General features: G+C 46.9%; 1 protein-coding gene across 2 annotated transcripts in view; it reads left to right on the top strand.

Annotated features, from left to right (window-relative positions):
• Positions 1–26,096, top strand: part of GOLGA3 (golgin A3) — a 163,872-nt gene that overhangs the window by 5,780 nt on the left and 131,996 nt on the right. For both annotated transcript variants that reach the window (XM_085636240.1, XM_085636239.1), the window contains exon 2: positions 12,801–13,099. In XM_085636240.1, the coding sequence (XP_085492366.1) occupies positions 12,967–13,099 (133 nt within the window). In that variant the 5' untranslated portion in view covers positions 12,801–12,966. The remainder of the gene's footprint in view (positions 1–12,800; positions 13,100–26,096) is intronic.

Here is a 26,096-nt window from a genome sequence, read left to right as displayed (position 1 = left end):
CACTCAGCAACACCGCTTATCCAACCGCCAAAACAAAAAACCCCACTGCGCATTAACGCGAGCCCCAAAACTCTGCACGTCACGTGTCACACACTTACTTATAATGCTTTACCAAGGACTTACCGTTTAAACTGCTACTCAGCTTCTCACCACCCACCCAAAATTAGTGCACACCTACAAACAGCAGTTGTGCACGCGTATAACTCTGTTATCAGTACTCAAAGGACAGGATATGTGCACGCGGCACATTAACACGCCCCCTCCTTCTTCCTCACACACGTGCAGCGGCGGTAGCAAAACTCAAAGCACAAAAAAAAATGCATTGGATCCTTTTTCAAATATATATACATGTGTGCGGCGCACCTCCATCATCACACTTCTTGCTCGCTGGCTCACTGCCACCCCTCTTGTATTATGGTTCAGCTCTACAATTATCTTGTAATATTAAGTTTACTGTTTACATGTACAGCGGCGTTAACCACCAATAACACGAAAATATATGCGCCCGTCCTGGAATACCTATTTAGATATATAAAAACGTGTCCTGCGCACGGCATCATAACACTTCCTGCTCGCTTGCTCCCTAGCTCTGTGCCATCCCTTATGTGTTATAGTTAGCCTACATAGCTGCCAAAGTATTGGATTGCTATATGTGACATCTTCTTAATTTCAAGGTAATTATCTCTGATATTTCAAGGACTATCACTGATACTTTCTCGTAATCAAACTTAAGCAGTGAACATTGGGAACACAATATCAAAATTTAATCCATATAAACAAAAAAGAACTCTAATACAAGTCACATCATAAGCCACAACCTGTATTACGTTGTTGTCTGCCCCGGTCCGGCATGCTGCCTACTACCTGCAAAGTGCCACCATCATACCAGTCTCAGCCTCTCACACAAAGCTACACAACAGGCTCTTCTGACTCAATAATGCTTGGCGCGCTCAAATGTTTTGTTAGAAAACACAAATGTAGCTCTCACAGTCACCTTACCCAAAACAAGTTAGTGCAAGCAACTACTAAGACAGCTTACTGTCAATAAGAACACACACTGATGTGTTCAGGGCTGTAACAGGGTAGACAGGGCAGCTCAGAAGATAATAACTGTGGCACAACAACAAAAACGATTTTTCATTAAATGCGGACCTGTTAGAATGTGTGCTTTTGTGTCACACATAGACTTATGAAGATTTATATAAATGCTATAACACAATATTCTTTGAATTACATAGCCAATAGGTCTCGACATTTGGGACCTTATAAGTGTTTAGTTATCCAGCACAATATCCTTGGTGCAACAACATCAAGTGTTGCATGGCTAAACACTTATAGCCAATAGGTCTCGCCTTTGGGACCTAATGCCAATGCTTGTTTTCTTTGTTGTTTATCGTGCACACTTCGACACTTGTTACCCTTCGGTATCACTGTTTTACAGATTATACAGCAGTTTTAAACAAATGATGGTGCACCGAAAAGAGCTATTCAGTCTTTGTAGGTTTTCTTCAAATTCTTTCTTTCTTCCAATTTTTTCATTAAAAAAAAAAGCCAACGCGTTTCGTTTCCCTATTCACAGTTTGTGGAACTTCATCAGGGCTTTTAGGATAAATATAGTAATACACCGTTAAGGATGAGTAGGAGATAACAAATGAAATTCCAAAGCTGCAGGGGGACTCCAAGGTAAAGACTTGCCACCTTGATAAGTGGATCCAGTCATCAGTTCCGTGGCGCCGTTTGTCGTGGAACAAAACGCGTTGGCAGTTTTTTAAATGAAATAATTGGAATAAAGAAAGAATTTGAAGAAAACCTACAAAGACTGAATTGCTCTTTTCGGTGCACCTTCATTTGTTTTAACCTTGAATTTGCTCTGTTAAAAGTACAGAAACACTCCAAAAGTACAACCTTACCACTGACTGAAAACATGACGCATAACCCCCTCAGATGTACAGCATTTAGTCCAAATGTACCACATCACCAGCCCACAAATCTACCCCAACCCCCAAAAGATGAGCATCACCTTCTGCCCCTAATGAGCATCTCCTCCTTAAGATAGGGAGCGTCTCCCACCCTTTATATGCACAGCGGCATTTTCTTCAAATGTGCAGCATTGTCAGGCCCCTTAATTTGAATCACTGCCTACTTCCTCCCCCCAAATATGCATTGTTACCATTTACAAGTAGTATTGGCAAAACTTCAGGTTGTTCAGAATTCTGCAGCCCGTCTTCTTTGTAATATCCCTAGAAGACAATCAGCCATTCAGGCTTTACGTGATCTACATTGGCTCAGGATCTCCAGTCGTATCAATTTTAAAGCCATATGCTATCTTTTTAAAATTAAGCAGGGCTCGGCCCCGAAGTATTTGCGAAACCTTGTCCAACCTTATAAGCCAAATCGCACTCTTAGATCCTCTGCTAATTGTGACTTTGTTATTCCTCGATTTAAACTTGTAAGAATGGGAGGGCGGGCCTTCTCTCATCTAGCCCCTAAACACTGGAATGCGTTACCCTCCACCTTGAAAACGGAGACTAATTTTCTCACCTTTAGGAAAAAATTGAAAGCATTACTCTTCCAGTGATTTGCATGTTGATTTAGTTGTTTCATGGTGCTGCTTCTAGAGGTCTGTTTCTCTTCTTGAGTCTATCCCTTCGCGCCGGGAAACCCACTGTGGGTAGCTGTTGCGCGTTATAAGTTCAAATAAATAAATAAAGCCAGTTGATTTGGCGATCAAGTTCTGACAAACTTAAAGTACACAAAAAGTGATGAATGGAATGCTTGAATGAATCCCAGCCACTGAAATTTACTCAGGCCGCATCCCAATCTGTTATTTTGCACACCATGCCACCTCAGTTTGGACCCAGCGACATGCAAAACAGGCTTGACCCTACTCCAATGGGAACAGTCCAGCCCAAACTGCAAAGCCAGGTCCTCCCTGAACCGGAACACTAGCAACCCAAGACCTGTTTTGCCCTGGTTATGGCTGGGTCTAAACTGAGTTGCCATGGTGAGAAAAGGGACAATGGGTTTGGAGGCTAGCCGAGCAATTGCCAGTGTTTAGACAAATTGCAAGCTTTCCTCCCATCACCTTGTGTGTGTTTCAAATTCTGACAAAAGCAATACAGATGTGTGCTGCTGTACTAAACACAAAAGATTGCTTTGTGTATACATTGCAAGCATGAGATAAATGTGTGATAACAGAGCGTACTGTTCAGATTTTTAAATAGTCCTTCATCCATTCAGTCTCTCAGATGTTCAGATGGAGACGAAAGAATGCACCCAAACAGCTGATCGAAAGAATGTGAGAGTAAAGTAGTCCTCAGGACCGATCCAAGAAGTGATTGACAATGTCTCAGACGTAGGCGGATGGTTCCACAGAGACCAGTGGATCGAGGAAGCCGAGCTACTGTTCTTTAACGATTATATAGAACACAGTATGTTCGCCATGAGTGGCACAAGTGCCATTGCACCTCAAGCTTAAAAATGTACCACATCACTGCCTCCTCGCGAGCATAGTCCTGCCTCCGCCATAGAAGTGCATCATCACTCATCCTTTCATGGTTTGGGCATTGTCTAACAAACCCAAGCTTGCAGCATCTTTCTCTGCACATGCCTCCTGTATGGAGGTGCATCATCACTCACGGGTGCAGTAATAGCCCCCCCCCTCAGATGTGCAGAGTGTATATTTATTATCACTGTTACTCTGTTCTGCATCACCGAGTGCTGATGGCTTCGGGAAATGTCATTCTTGCCGCTAGTGTTCCGCATAAGGCATGTGTAAATTCTCTCGCTATCTTCTTTAAATCCAACTGAGAAACCTCTTTCTGGTCACATTTTTTTGCTAATTGCAAAGTGGTGAAAGTAACTGGTTTAACTGTTAGGCACAGTCGAACATTCTAGGATGAGGGGATACGCAAAATGATTAAAATCTGATTAGTCCACGAACGTGGACCACTGACAGGGCCCAGAAACGGAGGTACGGGGCTGTTGGGTACGTTTCTGCACCAGGGTATTTGTGTAATGTTTGGTATTTTCTTAGCATTCAGTATTTTGTTATTCCCCTGGCAAATGCTCTAATAATCATTGTAAAAATGTTTTTTTTTTTTTTTGTTTTAATTTTATTTATTTTTTAGTTTTTTTTTTTTAGTTTTTTTTTTTGTATACGCTGTGATAATGTATAACAAAGGTTTGTGATAGGCCACTATAGTGTTCTTTGACTTCTCTGTACCATGTGGAGGACGCCACTTAAAGCAACCTGGCTAGGCACTCTGTTGGGTCTGACGTGGTCTCTGTTGGGTCTGACGTGGACGTTGGGTGGACGTGATTTTCCCCTAAGTGTGCATCGATGTGTCTAAGTACTGCAAACTCAGCCCTCATAAATAAATGCAATGCGACAAACAGTCTGAAAGATCCATCTCTTCCCAGCCCCTTATCAAGCTTTATGTGAAGTTCAGTGAAACACTCCCTGTGCCCTCTGAGATCTACCTGACCGTGTTATGGGGCATGTTGAAAGTTTTATAAAGTATAAAACGAAGCAGGTAAGCATTCACCATTTTGAAATAACTCCAGCTACAATGTGAAATGAACAATGAACATCAAAGAAGAGCAGACTGTGGTGTCCTTGTTCTTGAAAAATGCTTTGACTGTTTTACAAATATGAAACAAATGAAAGGGCCGATACAGAACATTGTGAACCATTGCCCCCCTTCCACTGCTGGACACTGCACGTTTTCTTCTTACTGTCACTTTATAGTCGGTAGACTTTTGTGTCCTCTTCTGTTTTTGTCTGTATTGTGCAAGACTTTTCTCCTTTCTCATCACCGAATTCGGTGCTCCCTGTTGCACTGCTATGCTTCTCTCGTTTGACATGATTGACACAAACACATTTGGCATCAGTGCCTTTCTTCTCTCTTCCAACTTTTTCGGGGCCCCAATGCAAGCTTATACCCCTCTTCCTGATGTGATATGACTACTAATTGTCATTCAAAGTCTCTCTTAGTTGAAGGTGGAGAAGGAGAATCTACATTTTTTTTGCCAGAAATAATTTTCATTTCTCGCTCTCCTATTTTTGCTGCCTAAAATATTTCTCATGAAAGCTCGTGTCAAAGTGCAAATACAATTCTTCCTCTTTCTGACGCATACTTTCTTTCTTGTGTTGATTTTCATGAATTGCCCCACCCCTTGTGGCATCATTTGCTCACTTCAAATTATTGACAGCCACTTCAAGGCTCAAACCTGCCTCCATCTCGTTCCAACCCCTATATTTGCAGTCATCCCTTTTTGACACCTGGAAGTTTGCTTCTTCTGTTATCCTTCTTGCGCTTCGAGACAAGTCAGGGAGTCTCCATTATGCAAGCGGTCCTCTACTAATCTCACCGGATTTGGCAATATCCCTTCTTCCTGCACAAACCAGAATAGCACATCATGGTACTTATTTTTTCATTCTACTCGCCAGGAATAAACTGCACAAAATCCTAAAACAACAGTAGCTGCAAAGCTGTCAAATAGAACTCTGAATCCAGTTTGGGCCTGCATATCAAAGTGTCTCCCAACTATGTAAAGCCCCTTTGAGCTGCAAGTCTGATTGTTGAACGTGAGGTCCAGTGACCCCTTATACACAACAGGAAGACTGCTGAGTATCCACAGCTCCTGGTGAAATCCACACCCTGAAACCAGGAACATCTTCATTAAGAGGCTTTTTCAACTTTTATCTCCTTTTTGGTTTAGGAGATGGATGGTGGGAATTTTGAGTTGCACAGTTTAACCCACACAAGTTATGTGGACAAGATGTTTAGAAAATGTCTTTTAATTTAACGAAGCTGAGATCGAAACAAGTGTTTGCCTATCGCAGTGTGTTGTACGGTAACAATGAAAACTAAGAACAACTTATTTAAAAAAGTAAAGAGGGACACTGGCTGGACTCCGCCCTGAATTTCCAACATCAGGCTAAGAAGGTGGCCGCGACCTGTTATGGATTGATGCGAGTTCTAAAAAAAAGTCCTAGATCTTCTTCCATTTGAAGCCAGACGCGTATTGGTCCAGTCGTTGATTCTTTCGCGACTGGACTATGCAAATACTATTTATATGGGGGCACTAGCAGCCACCATAAAAACTCTGCAATCTGTGCAGAATTGTGCAGCTCGCTTGCTTATGAAAGTCCCCAAACGATGTTCAGCGAAGGCCTCAATTCGGTTGATTCAATGGCTACCAATTCAGGAAAGGATTGTGTTCAAGACTATGTGTTTGGCACATAAGTCCATCCACAATGTTGGCCCGTCCATTCTGGACTCCCTGTTTCGTCGCCATCAATCGGTTAGATCTCTTAGATCCAACCAACGAAATCTGCTTGTAGTTCCCAGGGTGAAGTTGGCCCAGATGGGCGGCCGCCTGCTTTCTGTCCAATCGGCCAAAGGATGGAATAAACTCCCCGACAACATCAGGCATGAATCTAATCATCTGGCTTTCAGGAAGCGTCTAAAGACATTTTTGTTTCAATAATGTCTTTTAACGTTCTCTGGTCTTACAGCGCTGGGATGCTCTAGGGTAGCCATGCGCTATACAAGAAAGTACTCACTCACTCACACTTGTTGTTCTACCTTGTAATTCACCACTTGTATATTTTTTAATTCTTTGAAACCCATCTTGACGTATTGCCTATGACTGTTTCCTGCTGCCTGTTGTCAAAAGACCTCTTGTGGATTTTACCAAAAATTTACAGTGGGCTCAGAGCCAGCCCATTGCTTACAATTAGCAGGTTTTCTTGTCACTGTCATTGCTTGCTTCTTGTTCAATGACTTACTTTCCTCTTCTTGCGTTTGTCCCTCTCCTGAAGCATAGCTTTTTACCATCCTTTTAATTGGATGATATGTATCCTCCCACTGCTCACATTGAGGGAAATCTTCTTTTCTTTCAGCACACCATACAATTGTGACTGTTTTCTTGCTCTCTTCATCTTGTGCTACTTCACCCCTCAAATACCACCCTATGTACTCTGTATTGCGCTCTCTGCCACCAGCTCCATCTATTGCTTTCTCTACCCTTCCTTTTTGTTCGTCATTTTTTCCCTCCCTGTCTTCACGCTCCCCTGTAGCTCTTCATTATTCCTGGCACAATCCTCTTTTAAAAAAAAAAAAAAAAAAAATGGTCAGCAGCCATTTGCTCTGACCAGTTTTTGGAAATCCTTTTCAAAAACTTTTCCAATATTTTATTTTCATCTCCAAGTGCTGCCTACAATATAGAACAAGCATTTGCAATGCAATAAGTCTCGCATTTTTTAGAGTTTGAGCTGCTGGCATTGTAAATGACAATGCCTTTTATATATATGTTGTTTTTAAAACAGATCAATAAAAGGCATTGTCATTTACAATGCCAATAGCTTAAACTCTCATATATACGAAACCTATTGCAGGGGTGTGGCATTTAATAAAATATCTACTTGTAGATGGGTCAGGTTACTTCATAAATCTACTTGTCCTGTAACAAAATCAGCCTTCCCCTTAGGTGCCATATAGTGCAGTGACAAATTATGGCAGCAATCTCATTATATAATAGCACTGATGTAGCCTCTCTGATTATGCCAGGGCTCATACCATAGTTGTGTTTGAATACTTGTAATCCCCTTATGTTGCCATGTTTCTACAGATCTACATACTGGGGATGAAGGTAGTGGTAAGCAATAGTTCCAGGGTTGGAATGCCCTTGTGAGTCTGTGCAAACCTACTAACTTGCATGTTTTAAGGGTTTTCAACAACTCTTCTCTAAACTTTTCCCATACTGAGAAATGTTGGAAATGTACTCCTGACTATGGCAGATGTAAACCTTCTTCCAGAGTTGGGGAAAAAAGTGGTTGGAGGGAAAATGAACTTGCAGACACTCAGATTTTTCTACACAAGCATATTTGCTCATGACAAAGTGCACTTCACAGATATTTTCTAGGAGTACTGTTTCTTGTCCTGCTTCTGTAAATTCTTGGGAATTCACAAAAGCCATGTAGCTGCAAGGACATATTCCATTGGTGCACTTTTGCGACTTTCATAATAAATAGGGCTCCTAATTTGGCTTGCATTGACTGTAAACCTTTTGTGTTCATTAAAATTCTGTCTCTCTCTCTCTTTCTCTGCATCGTCTGGCTTCACTGTGAGTGACAGCATTCTACTCTTTTACAAGGAGCATATCTGCACACAAAGTGGTTTTGTTCAGTGCCAGTAACTACTGTGGCAGTGTGTGCTTTTTGAGGCCAAAAAACGATTTTTGCTTTTGCCAATGTTTGTTATAATGGTGAGGGCCTGGCAGCTCCCACACCCATAAGGGTTTGCAAAAACCATGCCAAACCATGCCACAACAAGTCACACATTGACAAAACTAAAAGCTGACCACCAATTTCAGACCTCCTGGCTTTGCCTATGCTTATTTATTTTTATTTCCCATAATCCTATTGAAACTGGTTACACTGATTTTCCACTATGAATATTTTTGGGAAATACTAGCATGCATCAAGACATGTTACTAATTGATGCTGCAAAGAAATAGTGCCTGAAATTGTAGTAGTTTAGTAACATGTTTTTTCCTGCTTCCATTTTTTTATGAACATTTTATTTTGAAAGCAAAGAATCCTCAATCTTGCTTTCAAGCTTCTGCAAATATTTAATATCAAATCAGTGAGCATTCTGGGAGCATTATACATAGCCTCATATTGCTAAACTTTGAAAACGTATGAACACATTTGTATACTGGAACCACTGTCCGTAGTTAAGTCGGAGCTTATAACATTTACTTAGAGCGCTCACCCTAATAATAAAGGCTTTCAATTAATGAACCACAGATACAAGTTTGAACAGCATTAGCCTGTGGGCAAAAATATTAACTTATCTACAGACAGTGCCCTTCCCTGATCCATAATGTGGTAGTGCAAACTGGCAGCCCAAGGGTTTGTGCTCCGGGGGGTTTGTCCTTGGGGGCCTACTTGTCCCAAGGACAAAATACACATGAAAACGTGTTGCCCTTGACCCCAAACAATATGTTCTGGGCTTCGGGCTATAGGAATTCCACATCCCGGCTATTGCATTGCAAATGCGTGCTGTAAAAACTGTCAAAAGCATTAGGCGAGAGCAACAGCAGGCAGGACAAAGCTACTTGGGAGAATAGTGCTCAGAGGCTGTAATTAGAGCCTACCAAGCAACAACACACGTATTAGGGGATGTCGCGATGGGAGGTTACAAAATGAGAACGTGGTACTAAGGAGGGACTACTAAGTCTTTTGACCAATGAACAGCCACAGTTTACAGTGGACAATGACACAAGCCAATAAAAATTGTGGGCGGAGCTTCAAGTCCCCACCACAATACAGCATGCCTCGCAGAGTAGTGCATGCGCTACCCAGGCCCGACCTAAAAGAAAATAAAAAAATAAACGGAATGACGATGCATTGCACCATATTTGCAAACATGTATGGTAACACAGGCGCAAACTTATATACTCACACTAGGCCACCATAGCACCATGGTACATCTTTATGCATACACATAATGACCCTGTTTTATCGTTCTGTTTTATTATCTTACCCCATGTGTTGCAAAGTATTGGCTAAAAGCATTTCTTTATGCCGATGCTACAGAGCATCAACAAAAAACATTGGCAAAGCCAATATGTCAAAGTGATACCTGTTGGCTTTGGCAGCCCTTGTCCGTGTCCCCTTTCACCAAGGAGCCACCCTCTGTAATGTTCCCTAGTTTGAGTAACTACTGTTCTATGGTACAGTTTCACTTTGAGTTACCGTGCCTAATTAATGTTACATTGTTGGATGTTATGAGCTGCACTCAAGGGCAAGTGAATTGAGCTTAAGAGCTGGGTTCAGTATTCAGCCATTTCTGAGTCCCTAAGATGTGCCTTGCACCTTCTGTGAGCAATATTGAATCTGTGTGGAGAGCATGGCCCATCTAAAACATATAAATATGAATCTTATAGAATGCCGCTTTATTCCGATGAATTAATGAGTGTCATTGTATTGCGATACTTGCCCTTTGGTGGAATTTGATGGTTCAGAGTTTTTACTCTTTTTGTGGCCCGTTCCTCTTTAGGCTGTATGTTCATATTGGAGCTTAGCGGGCCTTATACAATGGATTTGTGCTTTGAGCTAGTAATGTCAGCCTAGCTTCAGGTATGCAAGTCGTTCCCTGGCACAGGAAAATACACCTCCATTGTCAATATTGACTGTCCTTTTTGGTAGAGCCTATATATGTTGCAAAGGTTCAGTCACCAAGAAAGCTGAATTCGTCTCCAAGCCAGAGCAGGAAGCTTGGACTATTAGACTTCACTGAAGCTTGCACTATTACAGATTCCATCACCAGCTATCTTTGTAGGAGTAGGCAGTGTGTTTTTACACTTCTGTCCGAATTAAACCTGATAAATTAACACAAAATCATTAAGTTTTATACAATAGGAAAAAGCACTCTGTTCTAGTAGTGATTGCGGAGCAATATTATATTTGTATTGGGTAACACTAAAATTGGTGGTCTTTGGTTATTTTGCACCCGCCAGTGAGTCCGAATCACAGATATTCCCGCTTGCCATCCTGTCTAGACCTTAACTGAGTTTTTACCAGTCAGTGGGATTTACTAGACCAGCCATGGGTCTCCTGTACATCTGTTTCCTAGCTGTACATATATTGTAAACAAGTTGAGGAATTTAGTGCCAGAGCACTAAGAATCCATTCTGTAAAAGTGGTCAAAATTGCGCACCAACTTCCACCAAATCGATACTGATTTTGCGAACCAACCTATGTGCTAAAAGGTGAACTTGCACAATTCACATCTGTAGTGGGTCGCAATCCAACCTACCACATTAATATGAAGGAGATACGTCGCAAATTGTGACCCAGTACGATTGTCTACAATCACAGGGATGATAGCATTGTAGGGTCTGCAGACCACCATGTCTGGGATTGCTTTTGAATAAAATAATCTCTATTTTTGTGGGAAAATGCAAACTATTTTCCACAAAAAAACAAAAAAAAGTGATACATTTGAAAAAAAAGTTAAGTTTTTTTAAAACTTTTTTTTTGAGTTGGTAGTGGTCTGATCTCATGACCACTGGCTACTGATTAAAAGTGTTTTTTATAAACGTTCATGAAGGAGCTCCTTGGAGCCCCCTTCCTGTTAGCAAAAGGGTTCCCACTGCCTTTCAGTCGCTGGTAAAATATTCATGTTTTACAACTGGATTTTGGTCACAAAACCTTAATATATCCTATTGTGAATTCATTGCTATTAGAAAAGGATGCCTTAAACATGGCCCTTCCAAATATTGATTTTGGCATGTAGTCACAAACTCAAATTGAAATTTGTAGACATGTTATCATATTACAGTTTGGGTTATTTTGTATGCAACAGGCGGCTGTTTTGCAACGGATCTTAACTGGGTGTCAGAATTTGCAAATTTGACCCTTTGACCACAAAATAACTGTTTAGATCTGGACCTCAGTACTTTATGTTAGCACAAACTGCTTGGTTTGTTTAATTTGATTTTGTTTGTAAACCATTTAAGGAAGCCTCAGTTGTTGTCTGAAGTCATCAGGTGACACGTGCTGACGTATTTGAGATGACTTTCTTTACTGTACAATCTTCAGTTTTATTATAGGATATACTAAAATCATTAACTTGGTAATTTTTGTTTTTCCGCTTGCAGAGCCTTGTTAGCAACTCTGATAGATGAATAACTGTGCAGATAACTGAGACCTAAATTGATGAAATACAAAGCAGGGTAGAAGGACTTTGGTAGTATTGGACTGAGCCTTTGACTTCCATGTCTGCAGACTGTCAAGAAGCTTCTGGTGGGAGTTGGGTGTCAGCCCAGTTCGTTGTTTGTACCTCCCCAGCCCTGCACACAGCCACCCATAGCGCTGTGCAGTTGACGCAGTCATCGGCCTCACGTGGTGTTTCCTCTTCCTTGTATGGTGCTCTTGTTCGGTCACTTTCATTGGCAATGAGTGGATCACTGATTGTCTCGACCATAAAGCCAGGCATGCAGTCATGAACCATATGTTCAGGAAGAGTAAATAGTGGCTGAAAAGTTAAAAATTAAAACTGAGGCAAATTTTGAGTTTGACTGACCTCTTTTGATGAAGAACGACTATGTTGTTGGCATGGGCCAGAAATCCTGTTTGCTGTAGTAACTGAAGAGGCTGTTCCTGTATTGTGCAATGTCTAAGTACCAACTGTAGAGTGTGTGCTGGTGAATATTGGAAGTCCAGGCTGTGGAAGATGTGGTGATGGGAGGGTGGCTTCATACATATTTCGAGGTCGATTGGAACTTGTTTCATCAGAATGACTAAATACAATGTAAGAAGGATTGTGTGAATGTTTTAGATACACAGCAGTATATAAGAGCCCCCTAGCGTTGTTCTCTGCCAGGAATAAATGATGGCATGTGCCTAACTCTTCCTCCTGTCTAGCGGTGGGACGTAGTCTGTCCGTTGGGAGTGCGCTGCTCGCATCTTGACTACGGAGAGTGAACCATGACAGCTTCGGTATTTTAAAATGTTCCTGAGTCAAGGCAAAGACCATGCTGGTCGATTGTTTGACTAATCTGTTTGACTAATCGTGTTGCATTGTATTATTTGGTTATCCATAAACTCAAGAAACAAAAGTATCTTGAGGCTCATGTATAGATAAGTAACAGGCTTGTTTGCCAGTGCCTAGGTGCTTTTTGTGAGTCCCCTGTCGCTTCTGAGAATGAGTTCATTGTATACAGTAATCTTGATGCAGAAGACCATTGACTGCTTCACTGACAGATTTCTTTTCTGTTTACAGGGGATTCTGCATCTTTTTCATCACTTTCCAATCCGCTCCAGGCCTTGATGCCCCTACACACACTTGCCATGTGTTCTACCCCTGATGTAGCTGGTTTAACACCGACCCGGAAGCAGATTCTGTGAGCAGCTGCACAGGTTACCTGTGCTGCCCCCTGGCTCTCACAATGGACCCTGCAACCAGCCAACGGGATGTCCTGGTCAGTAATGGAGCTGGCAATGGGATGATCAGCCCCCGGGATGGTATTTCTGAACACCGGGACAAATTCCTCCAGCCTGTGATGGGAGATGGGCTGAACAGTAAGTGGCGTGCTGCTCACATTCTAGCTGGGTATGAACCCTCCACATGAGTGCTTTCGTTGTTTGAATGCACAGAGCAGTGCTTGAGCGGTGTTTCTGCCCTTAGGGACTTGCACGAATGAATGAGCACATTTCAGTAGTGCACGTTTGTAAAATGGATTACCTCTGTGTGTGTTTCATGTTTAAGGGGTCTGTGCAGGGGGTGGCGCTAACCTCTTTCTACAGTATACCGTTAACCCTCTATATAATAAGTTATTTTATATATAGAGCTAAATTATGCACTGTGCACTGTAAATTACAGACGTTATGTACAATTTATAATACTTAATTACCTCGGAAGAAAGGACGCCTGATTCTTCCTTGCTGGGGTTAGAACTCTTGACCTTCAGAACAGCATTTCTTTCAACCTTTTAGCTCACTGAGCCCGCATCCTTAAAATGCCTTGTGAGCTGTGCAGAAGAGAAATCTGAGCAGGTGGAATTTGGTTTGAGCTTTTTTGAGCAAATTGCATAAAGGTAAAGCATTGCCCTCAGCAGCCAAGAGAGAAGTGTGTGGGGGTGAAGAGGTCTTTGGGGGACACTTCAGAGCTCCTGTTACCAAATGAAGCAAAATCTTCTAACTTCTTTGGAGTTTGAAAGGTGTCCTCTTTTTGGTGTGTCTTATAAAAAGGCAGTTAGTTCATTGTATACTTGTTTCTTTTGTGGTGTACCGGTGTCCGAAGATGTAAGGAGAGCTGCAGCTTCTCTGCTGAGCTAGGACAGGATTTGCCCAACTCCAAATGACATTAGAGCTGCGTGTATTGTCTGATTTGCTGAAGCATTGGAGCGTGGTCTCTTCCAGATTTCTGTGGGTATTTTGCGAGATGGACCCTAGATGAGCCGTTCCAAGCGGAAGACCGCCATCTGTTGTTAGGTCCCCCTGGATGGCGGCTCTCTGTGGCTATTCTTTGGTGCATCATAGCTTTGTTTCTCTTTAGCTCAAAGCTGGCCTTTTATGTGTGAAACGCCCCTTGCACACCGCACAGATGGGTGACATTAGGTGGGAGGCTGGTGGATTGTGACATTCATACAGAGCCCCTTTGCCAGTGCAGAGAACATCTACCTTGTAATCCGGCTTGTGGGTTATTGCCTTTTCAGAGTCCTATGCTTTCTTCTCTGCCCTTGATAAGCGAGTGTGGATAGAAAGGACAATTGACATCTTGTATTTACTTTAACGTGCTGTGTTCTAGACCTCACAGAAAGGTGAGATGGGCTGTGTAATGTCTGCTACAGAGATGGAGTCGCTTCCTTCAGAAGATTAGATGTGGTTGCTCTGTGGAAGCTGAGGTTTTGAACTATAGAATATGATGGGTTTAGGAAATCCTTCTTTGTGGAGTGAGACAGAGCATCTTACTATTGGCCTTTTGGGAGTCTTTCTGCAGGTGTCCCATTAGCAGTGCAATGATAGCAATCAACCAATGCTGTGCTGTCCACTGGTCCTTTGAGTGGACAGCCCTACCAAGTACCACGCATCAGGCATTACACTTACGCATTTCAGTGTGGTGGACCGCATCACCACTCTGAAATGCAAAGTTACGCATATTTAGCGCCTCCTCAGCTGTCAAGCGTCCTGGAGCGCTGGCTGCTAATGCACCATTTTTGACTGAAAGCTCTGAGTGGCAGCGCGGACTGCTCCCGACAGGCTTCGGGGCTGCCGGAGCTCTAGCTCTACTGCTACAGTGTAACAGACCTGATTAGGAGTCAATTCTCCGTGCAGCAATGCCATTACTGATGCATTTCACCGACGTCAAGAGGAGTCGGTGAGTGCCCTATGGCTACTACGGAGAGACAGACGGTGTACAGTCACCCAGTGAAGTCAGGCGTGAGTTTGTGAGACACGCAGTTACGGGCGGGTGTGTCCTGCTGTGCCGCCCAGGGCGCAACTGGGTGCCAGTTGAATAAGAAAGTTTGGCTGCTCAGCTGGTCGTAATCATGTAGGCTAGCACAGCTCATTGTGGCCGGTAAGAATCATGATCCGGCGACGCCAACTAACCCGACCCCACCTGCGGCTGACTGAACCACAGACTGGTGGTCGGAGTGGTTTGCAGCTGTTTAGATTACCTACCTGATTGTGTACCTATGTAGCTGAGCCGAGCTGCGAGCCTCAGTCATGCCCGGCGTTGCTGCGGGTGAGGTCCGAGTCGGGTTATAGTGGCCGGCCACTGGGGTATCATGATTCCAAAGTTGGCATTCCTAATATGCTTGCACACTCGCGCATGCACACTAGAGCCCTTGTAGTATGTACCCAAGGTGTGAGGTGTCCTGCCGATCCGGAGGGTCATTGAATCGTGTGGATCCTGTGGGATGGGCAAGGTGTGAAATGAGTAGACACCATCACGCATCATTCAGACATTTCTAGTAAGCTGCATCTTTAAAAGATTTTTTTTTTTTTTTTTTTTTTTTTTTTGAAAAAGTTTTTATTGAGCAATAATTCGGTTACAAGTACGGGCCTACAACCACCCGGGCCGGCCGCTAGGTACAGAAGGAAATCTACACATATCAAGGCTACAATCAATTCCCAGGGCACTGCCCCGCAGTAGCTCCAGATAGTTCTCGAGGAACAGGAAGCGTAAGTCCAACAATCACAAAAACAAAAGGACAAACAATAAAAAACATAAGGCGAGTTATGAGGGAAACCAGTGCGGGTCAGGCTCCCCCCGGGAGACTCCAGTCAGGACAATTGAGCAAACCGCTAAAAAGAGGAGTACCGGGAGGCCGGGGACGGAGGGAGGGGGGGAGGGGGTCAAGGGAAATGAACGTCCATATGTAGTTGTTCCAAAAGGCGCCAGGAACCATCAAGGGTCAGGGGGACATGGCGATATCAGTATCTACCAGGGGGGGCGTACAGATGCCTCCGCGATACGCGTTCCATTGCCCCCAAATTCTACCCCATGCCCCCGGCTTGCCACGGGCCACATACACAGTCTTCTCCCTAAACATACACCAGTCCATATTCTCCTTCCATACTGACACGGTGGGCGGCCGTTGAGCGCCCCAAAGTTGCGCTATGTCCCTCTTGGCAATCATGTTCCCTAGGGCCGCCCACCGAGTCTGAGCCGCGCTGTAGTCATTGGGCTCCCACACATTCAGGACACAGCGACGCACCTCCGGCAGCAGCACAACCCCAGTGACCTGTCCCATAACCGTGTGGACCCGGCGCCAGTAGTCCGCCACCTCGCGGCACTCCCAAAGGATATGAAGAAAGGTGGCGCTGAGCCCACAGCCTCGCTTACAGAGCCCGTCGCCGGAAAATCCCATCGAGACCAAGCGCGGACCCGTCACATACACCCGGTGGAGAATCTTGAGCTGTACCAACCGGAGACGAGCCGGAATGGCAACCTCCCTGGGGGACGACAGTGCAGACTGCCAATCTTCGTCGTCCAATTCCACCCCATCCCCAGTCCAAGCCTCCCGAAGGCGCACAAAAAGGTCCGCCCGGTGATTAATTAATTTTTTATAAATTAAAGAAATAGTACTATCAGGGACATGTCCGTCAAGTATGCGGTCCTCGAGGGGCGAGGAAACAGGGATCTTGGTCCCCTCCCCGAAGACCGAGAGCAGGGCGTGTCGAACCTGGGCGTAGCGGAAGAACTCCCTGTCGGTCAGCTCGTATTCGGCCTGGAGCACCGCGAAAGTCTTTACCGCGCCCTTGTGCCACAGGTCTCCCACTTTGCTGATACCAATCGTGTCCCACTGGTCAAACCCCTTCGTGGTCCACAAGCTGCCCAGGCGGTCGGAGGCAAACAAGGGAGTAGCACAGGTTAATCGCTCACTCCAGCCCATGGCCGCAGTGGCAGCCCTCCAGGTCCGCACCGCAATCTTAGTAGGACCCGTAAGGGTCCGGCCAGCCAGGCGGGAATAAAGTGCCCTGTTGTAGTTCCCGCCGGGAAGCAGGAACTTGTCCATCTCATACGCCGGATTCAAGCCGGGCGCATACGTGGCGTGGTTAATGGCAGATAGCTGCGAGGCCCAATAGTACCTGCGAATGTCAGGAAGCGCGATGCCCCCGTCATACCAGGGGAGAGTGAGCTTGGCAAGAGCAATACGCGCCCGCCCGTCCCACACCAGTCTCCTCTGCAGGCTCTCCACCTCCCGAAAGTAGGCCACTGGGATAACGTCGAAGGAGTTCTGGAGTGCATAGAGGAACCTGGGAAGGGACATCATTTTAAACAGCGCGGCCCGACCCAGCGGGGACAGGGGGAGCCTGCACCACCGGGCCGTGTCCTCCCGCAGTCGCCGAAGTGGACGCAGGAGATTCTGCTCATAGCGAGCCACCGGGTCCAGCGAAACGTATATCCCCAGGTACTTAAAGCCGCTCAGAGATATCTGAATCGGGAGCCGAGGCGGCAGGAGAGGAGGACCACCAGAGATGGGATAAACGCAGGATTTAGACCAATTGATCGTGAGACCCGAATTGTTCCCAAAGGAGGTCAGAACGTCAAAGAGGACGTTGAGTGACTGCCGCGGTGAGGTGAGATATAGGAGAATGTCGTCCGCATACAGCGAGACCCGATCTTCGAAGCCCGGGCCCCACCGGATCCCTCTAAGCGAGGGCTCCCAACGGAGCCAGGCAGCGAGTGGCTCCAGGGCGAGAGCAAACAGCAACGGGGACAACGGGCACCCCTGCCTCGTGCCCCTGCCGAGGGCAAAGGGCCGAGAGACCCGCCCATTCACCACCACTTGAGCCATGGGTCCCGTGTAAAGGAGCCTCACCCAGCCAATAAATCCCTCTCCAAAGCCGAATTTATCCAAGACGGCCCAGAGGAATGGCCACTCAATAGTATCAAAGGCCATCGTGGCATCCAAAGAAACCAGCACGGCCGGTTCGGAGAGGAACTCCGCCCTGGCAAGGGCACCGTGAAGACGCCGCAAGTTAAGAGCGGTGTTGCGGTGCGGGATAAAGCCGCATTGGTCCGGATGAATAAGGTCGCACACGACACTCAACAATCGATTGGCCAGGACTTTCGCCAGGATTTTAGGCTCCGCATTGAGCAGTGAAATGGGCCGGTAAGAAGTACAGCGGTCTCGCGGCTTGCCCTCCTTGGGGATAACGACTATAGTGGCCAAGCGCTGGTCGGCCGGAAGGGAACCCGCCGCAAGAGAGTCGCGGAACATGCGGCTGAGGAAGGGCGCAAGCCTATCAGGACGCAATTTGTATAGTTCAATGGGCAGACCGTTAGGACCCATAGCCTTGCCCGAGCGAAGGGAACGGATCGCGGTCGCTATTTCATCCGACGACAAGGGAGCGTCCAGCCGCTCCCGGTCCTCAACGGACAGGCCGGGCAGAGCAATATCTCTCAGTAGGAGGCGAGAGTCATCCTCATCCCTGTCAGTCACCGGGGAGTACACCGCCCGGAGGTGGTCAGCGAAACATTCCACAATCTCATCCGGCTCAGTCACACACACACCATCCGCAGCACGCAACTCGGGGACCACACGATTCACTCTCTCCTTTTTGTCCAGCCACGCAATCAACTTTCCCGCCTTGTCCCCCGCGTCATACAATCGGCCCTGCTGCTCCCTATACATAGTTTTGGCCGCGTCAGTGACCAGGGACCTATATTCGAACTGTTTCAGGCTAAGGGCATGTAGCCCGTCCGGAGTAACATTCGCCTCCAAGGCCGACTCCAACCCCGAGATGTCAGTCTCCAACTTCACCACCGCCTCGCTCCTAACCTTCTTGGCCACCACTATCTGGGCGAGGGCGTGTCCGCGTATCACAGTTTTAAAGGCTTCCCAAAGGGACAACGCAGACGACACCGACCCCTCGTTTTCACTGAAGTATTGGTCCATGGCCTTAACCAGGCTGTCACGAGTCGCAGGGTCCCGCAGGTACCAGGGGTTAATAGGAGCTATCCGCCCTGCGGACCGCGACCCGGTGTCAAAGAGAAGCCACAGCGGAGAATGGTCGGAGATACCACGCGCCAGGTGTCTGACCTCTCGAATCCGACCAGTCTGCGCCGCGGGCATAAGGAAGTAGTCCAACCTGGAGAGACTCCCATGCGCCCCCGAATGAAAGGTGAACTGACACTGGGTCGGATGCATTAGTCTCCAACTATCCACCAAGCCGAAGGTCTCCAACATCCCACCCAGCCATGACTGGGCAGCGGGGAGGGTCCTCGGTGGGTGACGATCCAGTTCACCCGAAACCACAGAATTAAAGTCCCCGCCCATGAGCAGGAGGCCGTCCGGAAGGTCAAGCAGCATTCGACCCAAGTCAGTAAAGGTGGAGTTCTGGAGGCCCGGGGGGACGTAGACTGAAACCAGGGTAAGGGGCTGCCCCTCCCACCTCCCAATCAAACACACATAGCGCCCTCTGTCATCCGAGACTATCCTCGTGATCTCCACCGGAAGGGAGGTTCGCAGGAGAATGCCCACCCCCCTGGAGCCCGTTGTGAAACCAGAATGGGCTACGAGGCGGTATCCCCCCCTGTTCATCGCATGGCAGACATTGCCGACCAAGTGCGTCTCCTGGAGAAACACCACATCAGGAGTCACACGACGCAAATATTGCAGTACAACACCCCGCTTAATACGGTCCCCCAACCCATTGACGTTCCATGACATAAGCCTCAACCCATCTCCCCCCATCCCCTCCAATAGAGCAAGAGGACCCCAGCCCGCCGCACGGTTCCCAAATATGGACAAAAATCAATACCTCGCCCTGTAAACAAAAAACACACAACAAAACAACCCCTCTTCCCCCCCAACCCCACCCCAAGTCCAACTCCCCCCCACCCTGCACCCCTGCGGGCCTATGACCCCCCCCAACTTGCAGTGTGCCTGTCGCCCCCCTAACCCCATTCTACAAAAAGACCCCGGAGGAGGAAAGGGACCCGAACCCGCCCGCACCCCTCACGGGTCCTGGTAAGACACAGTATGCAAAAGGAGTAAGACCCAACTGTACAGTGCAGAACCGCAAAAGCAAGGACCAAATGTCAGTCTAAGGGGACCCGTCACCTGCGGTGCCCCCAGAGGGCCCGGGCCGGCCACCCCCGCCCGGCAGCGAGTCCAGCCAGTCACTTGCGGCCACAGGAGAGTCAAAAAAGGCTGTACGCTCTCCATGCTCCACTCGGAGTTTCGCCGGGTAGATCATCGAATACTTCAGGCCTAGCTCGCGGAGACGGCGCTTCACCCCTTGGAATCCCATCCGCTGTTTCTGGACCAGTTGCGTGAAGTCCGGATAAAAATTGATGGTCGAGTTCTCGTAGCGGACCGGGCCACGGGTCCGTGAAGCCTGCAGAATAGCGTCGCGGTCCCTGTAGTGGAACAGTTTAGCCACGATAGGCCTCGGGGGGGCCCCCGGCCGCGGCCGGCCGCCCGGAACTCGATGGGCCCGCTCCACGGCGAAGAATTTGCTTAGGCCAACCGGGGACAGCTGTTGCAGGATAAGTTCCTCGACCACGAGGTCCACCGGGCGGCCGTCGGAAGACTCCGGTACACCAATGATGCGGATGTTGTTGCGTCGGGCCCGTCCCTCGAAGTCCTCAAGCCGCCGGGCCATATGGTCGTTGACCACTCTAATGTCCCCAAGCGCGGCCCGCAGATCCGACACCTCCGCACCCAGGGTGGAGGTCCGTGTATCAAGGGCCTGGACCTTCTCGTTGGTTTTGGAGAGGTCGGCCCGAATCAGGGTGACATCGATCGCGACGGTGTCGATCTTACGGGCCAGGGCCTCATATTGCGTCGCGATGGTTTCCCTGATGCCCTCGATGGCGCCCATAATGTCCTGCAGGGAAAGCTCCGCAGAGACGGTCGTGCCTCCCCCTGCAGCATCCGGGGAGAGGCCAGTAGTGCCAGGGGACCCCCTGCCCTGGGTGTAGCGGTCCATGTTGTTGCTCTGGACCGCTCCCCCGCGCAGAGAAGCCTTGGTCTTGCGCCCCTCCGGACCCCCTTTGCCCGCCATGCGAGCGCAGTCTCTCAATGGGACCTCCGATCAAGAGGTGTGCGGGCGCCAGCAAAAGGACCACAAACTGTCGATGTGGGGGCCGGAGGCGTTAGGCCCACCAGTAGCAGATGGAAGCAAGCCTCGGGCAGAGGCCCAGGAGGCACCTCGCCACCTTGAGCACGCACGCCAGCCGATCTCCTGAAGGCCGAAACCGAAAGTGCTGACTCGGCAACTGGCACCGCGCTGAGGCCGCTGTTGTTCAATTGCAGCCCGGCCCCACGGGTCACCTTCACCCCGGCCACCTCCGTCGGGTGGGTCCCAAAAGTTCCGACGACGACAACTCAGGATTCCCAGGTCCGATTAGAGTTTTAAAAAGAGATATATGATCAGCTGGTCTTCATCTCCCAGATTCCATAAACCAAATCAGGATAGTCTCAGGGTATATTCCGAGGAGCAGAAAGGGTCCGGGGAGCCCTGTGCTCACGCGACCATCTTAGATGCGCGCTAGGCTCCTCCCAGCATCTTTAAAAGATTTTATTTGCTAGCCAACCGCCCCTATCTCTTGACCCTAATAAAGATACTCTGGCCCTACATAACTGGATTGCCGCCACAGTAGAATCTTCGGCACCAGCTAGAGTCACAAAATCTATGAGGAAAACCCCCTCAGCCCCATGGTTTTCGGAGTCTCTTAGGGCTATGGAAAGCAAGTGCAAGCACTTGGAACGACACCGGAGGGCGGATTACGACACCTCTGTCAAAAGGATATACAAGAAATCCTTGAAGGTTATGCTTAAACTAATGAAGGAGGCAAGAAGAGATCACAAGTGTATTGACTCTTCTGATAAACCGGGAAAGGCTATTTTTAAGGTGGTTAACTCCTTCCTCAAACCCCGCGAGCTGGTCATCGATGCCCAGTTATTGATGGCACTGTGTGAAAGAATCTCAATCTTTTTTAATGATAAAATCAGCAACGTCTATAATTCCTTTTTAGCCACTACTGCTACGTCCAAATCTGACGTGGCAGTTAGGCATACACCCTTGTCTCTCCTCTCTGACTTTGCCCCTATCTCTCAGTAGGAAGCAGTGGCAGTGATCCAGGGCTGCAAGACTGGCTCGCCAGAAGATCCATGCCCCCCTAAACTGTGGAAAGAGTTGGCTAATTCCACGAGCTATGTGCTGTCTAAAATCTGGAAAGCTTCTCTCTCCTCCGGCACTTTCCCTGATTTATGGAAGCATGCCACTCTACTCCCCCCTAAAAAAGAAACCCAATATGCATTCTGGGGAATTGAACAATTACAGACCCATCTCTCTGTTACCTGCCCCTGCAAAAATGCTGGAAAAGGTAGTGCAGCGGCAATTGACCAACTTCATCGAAAATAACAATATCTTGCACAATACCCAATCCGGTTTCCGAGCGGGGTTCAGCACAGAGACTGCGCTACTAGAGGTAGCTGATTCAGTTAGAATGGCATTGGACTCGGGAGCATCAGCTATGCTGGTGCTCCTGGATCTCTCTGCAGCATTCGATACGGTGGACCACGCTATACTGACTCAACGCCTTTTGGCCAGCGGGGTCAATGGCACCGCTCTGGCCTGGCTGAAGTCCTTCCTCTACCAGCGTGGGGTGGCCTTACAACCGCATCAATCCACATGCAAGCCTCTGTGGTGCGGGGTGCCACAAGGGTCGGCCCAAAGCCCGCTCCTGTTTAATATATATTTGGCCCCTTTATTTACTTTGATAGCCAACTGGGGATGAAGGCGATTTCCTATGCCGACGACACCCAGCTGGTCTTCCCATTCAAGGATTAAACTGAAGAGTCTTAAGTGCTTCAAATGCTGCTTAAAAGACATTGCAGGCTGGATGAATAACAACAAACTTAAATTGAATGCCGACAAAGCTGAACAGATGTTTTTTGGAAAATCCCAGCCACCGGCGGCAGCCCTTTGGTGGCCTGAGGAAATGGGTCCACCACCTGTTCCAGCAGGCCATGCAAAAAATCTGGGTGTAAGCAGGATGACCTGTCCTTCTCTGCCCAAATTCAGCAGGTCACAGCCGCCTGTTTCAGTAGCCTGAGAAACCTGCAGAAATGTATACATCTGCTGCCAGAGAGCTGCCGCAGGACCATAATCCACGCTACAGTAACTGCCCACCTGGATTACGCTAATGGCCTTTACACTGGCGCACCAGCCTAACTTGTAAAGAAACTCCAGATGGTTCAAAATGCGTCTGCGAGATTAATTAAACATGTACCTTTTCGACAACACATCTCTGCATATTAGAGAACTACTTTGGCTCTCAGTAGCCAAGAGAATCAAATTCAAGGCCTTGACCCTAGCATTCCGGGCATTTTACGGATCATGCCCTGCATATTTGAAACAGAGGCTAGGTGTTTACACGCAGTCACGTGTTTTGAGATCCTGCTCCCAGAATTTACTCTGCACCCCTCGAGTGAAGAAAACCCAGTTGGGTGGCAGATCATTTACGTTTGGGGCGTCTAAATTGTGGAATTTCCTTCCCAACTCCTTACGTCAGATATCTTCTGAAACACAATTTAGGAAGGCAGTCAAAACCTGGCTTTTTAACCTGGCTTAATTTAACGCTCCCTGATCACTGCTTGTCTCCCGTGAGTCACCTGTCGCTTTAGCGCCAGGACACCTCCTAGGAGGTAGCTGTTCGCGCTTAATAAATGGCAGTAGTATTATTATTATTATTATTATTATTATTATTATTATTATTATTATTATTATTCAGTGGTCCTAGGAGGGAAAATTGCTACAAGAGTTCAATCAGTGCTCCGGTGACCTGGGTGGAGGGCATCAAACTTAGCTATGTGATGCTCAGATACCAGATTCTGGAGGGCACTGGTGCCTGCTTCAGCACATTTGGAAGCTGGGCTGTGCCAAGTTCATCCATACCGACCTCCAGGGAGAGGGGTGGTTGGCCAGATGCATCTTTCTACTGGCTGGCCCCTACTTAAAATCTTACCCTCTCGCTCCTCCAGCTGTCTAACCAGGGGTCCATTTTATCACATATAGGAGCTACTCTGCTCCTGGGAACCACTTTCTTCAACAAAATATGCACCCCCCCCTGAATCAATTTGCACCCCAGATCTGGAGCTGTGAACCCACCCCCCATTGCCACCTCCACATCCAGAGATAGAAAGCGGTAATGCCTACATGCATTAAGAGAAGCAGCTTGGCGAGTGGTGTGCACACTGTGCTGGGTCTCTACATGTCAGAAGTATTTGAGGTAATGTAATAATTTAAAACTCGGTATATTAATTTTAAGCAGCCTACATGCAGCTGTGGTCTCCGTGGCGTGCCGTGGACTGAACACAGCTGACTGCATTAATTATCTGAGACCATTCCAGAGAAGCTGTACCATAAAGTTTGTTTTAAACTGAGTCTGTCCTTCGTTTCAGTAATGATCCAAGCTTTTCTGCCCAACGCATGGTACCCTGATGCCTTTTTAACTCGAACCCACACATTGCAGCATGTATTAAAGTGTCTTGTTACAGGGACTTGAGCAGACTCTGCAGTTGTCAAACTGGTTAGGGATGACTGATAAGCTGAAACTGATTATCAGACATGTTTTGCTTTCTGTGGCTGGCCTAAAGTGCCACGTTTACCCTTAACTCCTGCGTGGTCTCCCTCATATTTCTTGGCAGAGTGGTGCTGAAGCAGCAAATACATTTGTAGTGTCTTCGCAACATTGCACTGGTTGTTGAACTTTGACACACATTGAAAAATACTATGTCTAATTCTTTCATTTATTTTGTGCTGAAGTCTTTGTGAGATACCGGGCTCGGCAGGCTCGCATAGAAGTAAGTGCCTGAGACTGAGTGATGGCATAATCTCCTAGCTGCACTTGCTAGCCTAAAAGCTTTGATTTCTAGGCTAGCGTGTGGTCATGATTGATCAGATCAATGAGATCATCTTCTGGGCAGCTGCAGTGCCTCTCTGCTCTCTGTTACTGAGAACTGCCCTTCCTTTGTTTTCTGGTGCTTTGCAGCAGTTTTAAGATCTTAGACTTTCTTGTTGCTCAAATGGGTGTAATTTCAGATATTTACATGTTGCCCTCGACTTCATTGCTTGATCTTGCTTGCAAGAAAGTGTCACTCATAGTCGTCGAAATGTCACTCAGAATTACACTAAAATAATGAAAATGTCACACACAGCAATCTGAAACCTTGGCATCTATGAATGGAATTGTGGCGTCATGACCATTGGTAACTTCCTATTCCTCACTAGGTGTATGCCTCCAGGTGACCAGTCTCTTTGAATAATGGGTGTTTCTAGAAGAGTCATTACTATGAGCTACATACTGCAGACGCTGCTTTTAAATGTCAGCATTCCAAATGCGTATTGAGTCCCCTCATGCCTCTTTAATCCACTCCCCACCCCTTTATCTCACTCTCTTGCAGGTTCCTGCTTTCTCTCTTTGTGATGGTTTTCCTGTCTTTCTCTACCTCTGTAGTACTGGTTTGTTTACTCCGTTCTTATTTTTTTAAAAACATTTTATTGATGACAAGCTTACTTATACATTGCAAACATTCTACAAACATGAGTGTTCACGGGTGCACAATTATTGTTAACTTTTACCACAAACCACAGGTCATAGCAGTTCCATGAAGATTTCTTATTCTGCCAACTTCTACTTAATCTGACAGAGTCCTTCCCTGAACTCGTTCCATTTCTCCCAAATCTTTGACCATTTTTTAGGACATCTTCTGGATTCATATACTGTCTTTTCTGTCAACATGCACCAATCCATGTCTCTTTCGCATGCTGCAGGTGTCTCCCGAGCCCTCCACAGTCTCGCAATGTTCCATTTAGCAATTATCATTCCCAGTGTCACCCCTACTCTCTCTTTACGGTTTAAATTCGCCACCTGGCAAAGAACTTGCTTTCCTCCTTTTTGGCTGGGAGAACGCAGGTGGTCACATTGGGGCATTTTCAATCAGACAAGCTGTCACTGCCGTGTGGGGTACCCCAAGGCTCATCCCTAAGTCCGACACTATTTAATATCTATGTGTCGGACCTGGCATCTGTCATCAAGGCCCATGGGATG

The sequence above is a fragment of the Triturus cristatus genome, chromosome 11 (assembly GCF_964204655.1).
Source record: "Triturus cristatus chromosome 11, aTriCri1.1, whole genome shotgun sequence".
Lineage (NCBI taxonomy): Eukaryota > Metazoa > Chordata > Amphibia > Caudata > Salamandridae > Triturus > Triturus cristatus.
This window is presented reverse-complemented; position numbering and strand designations above follow the sequence as displayed.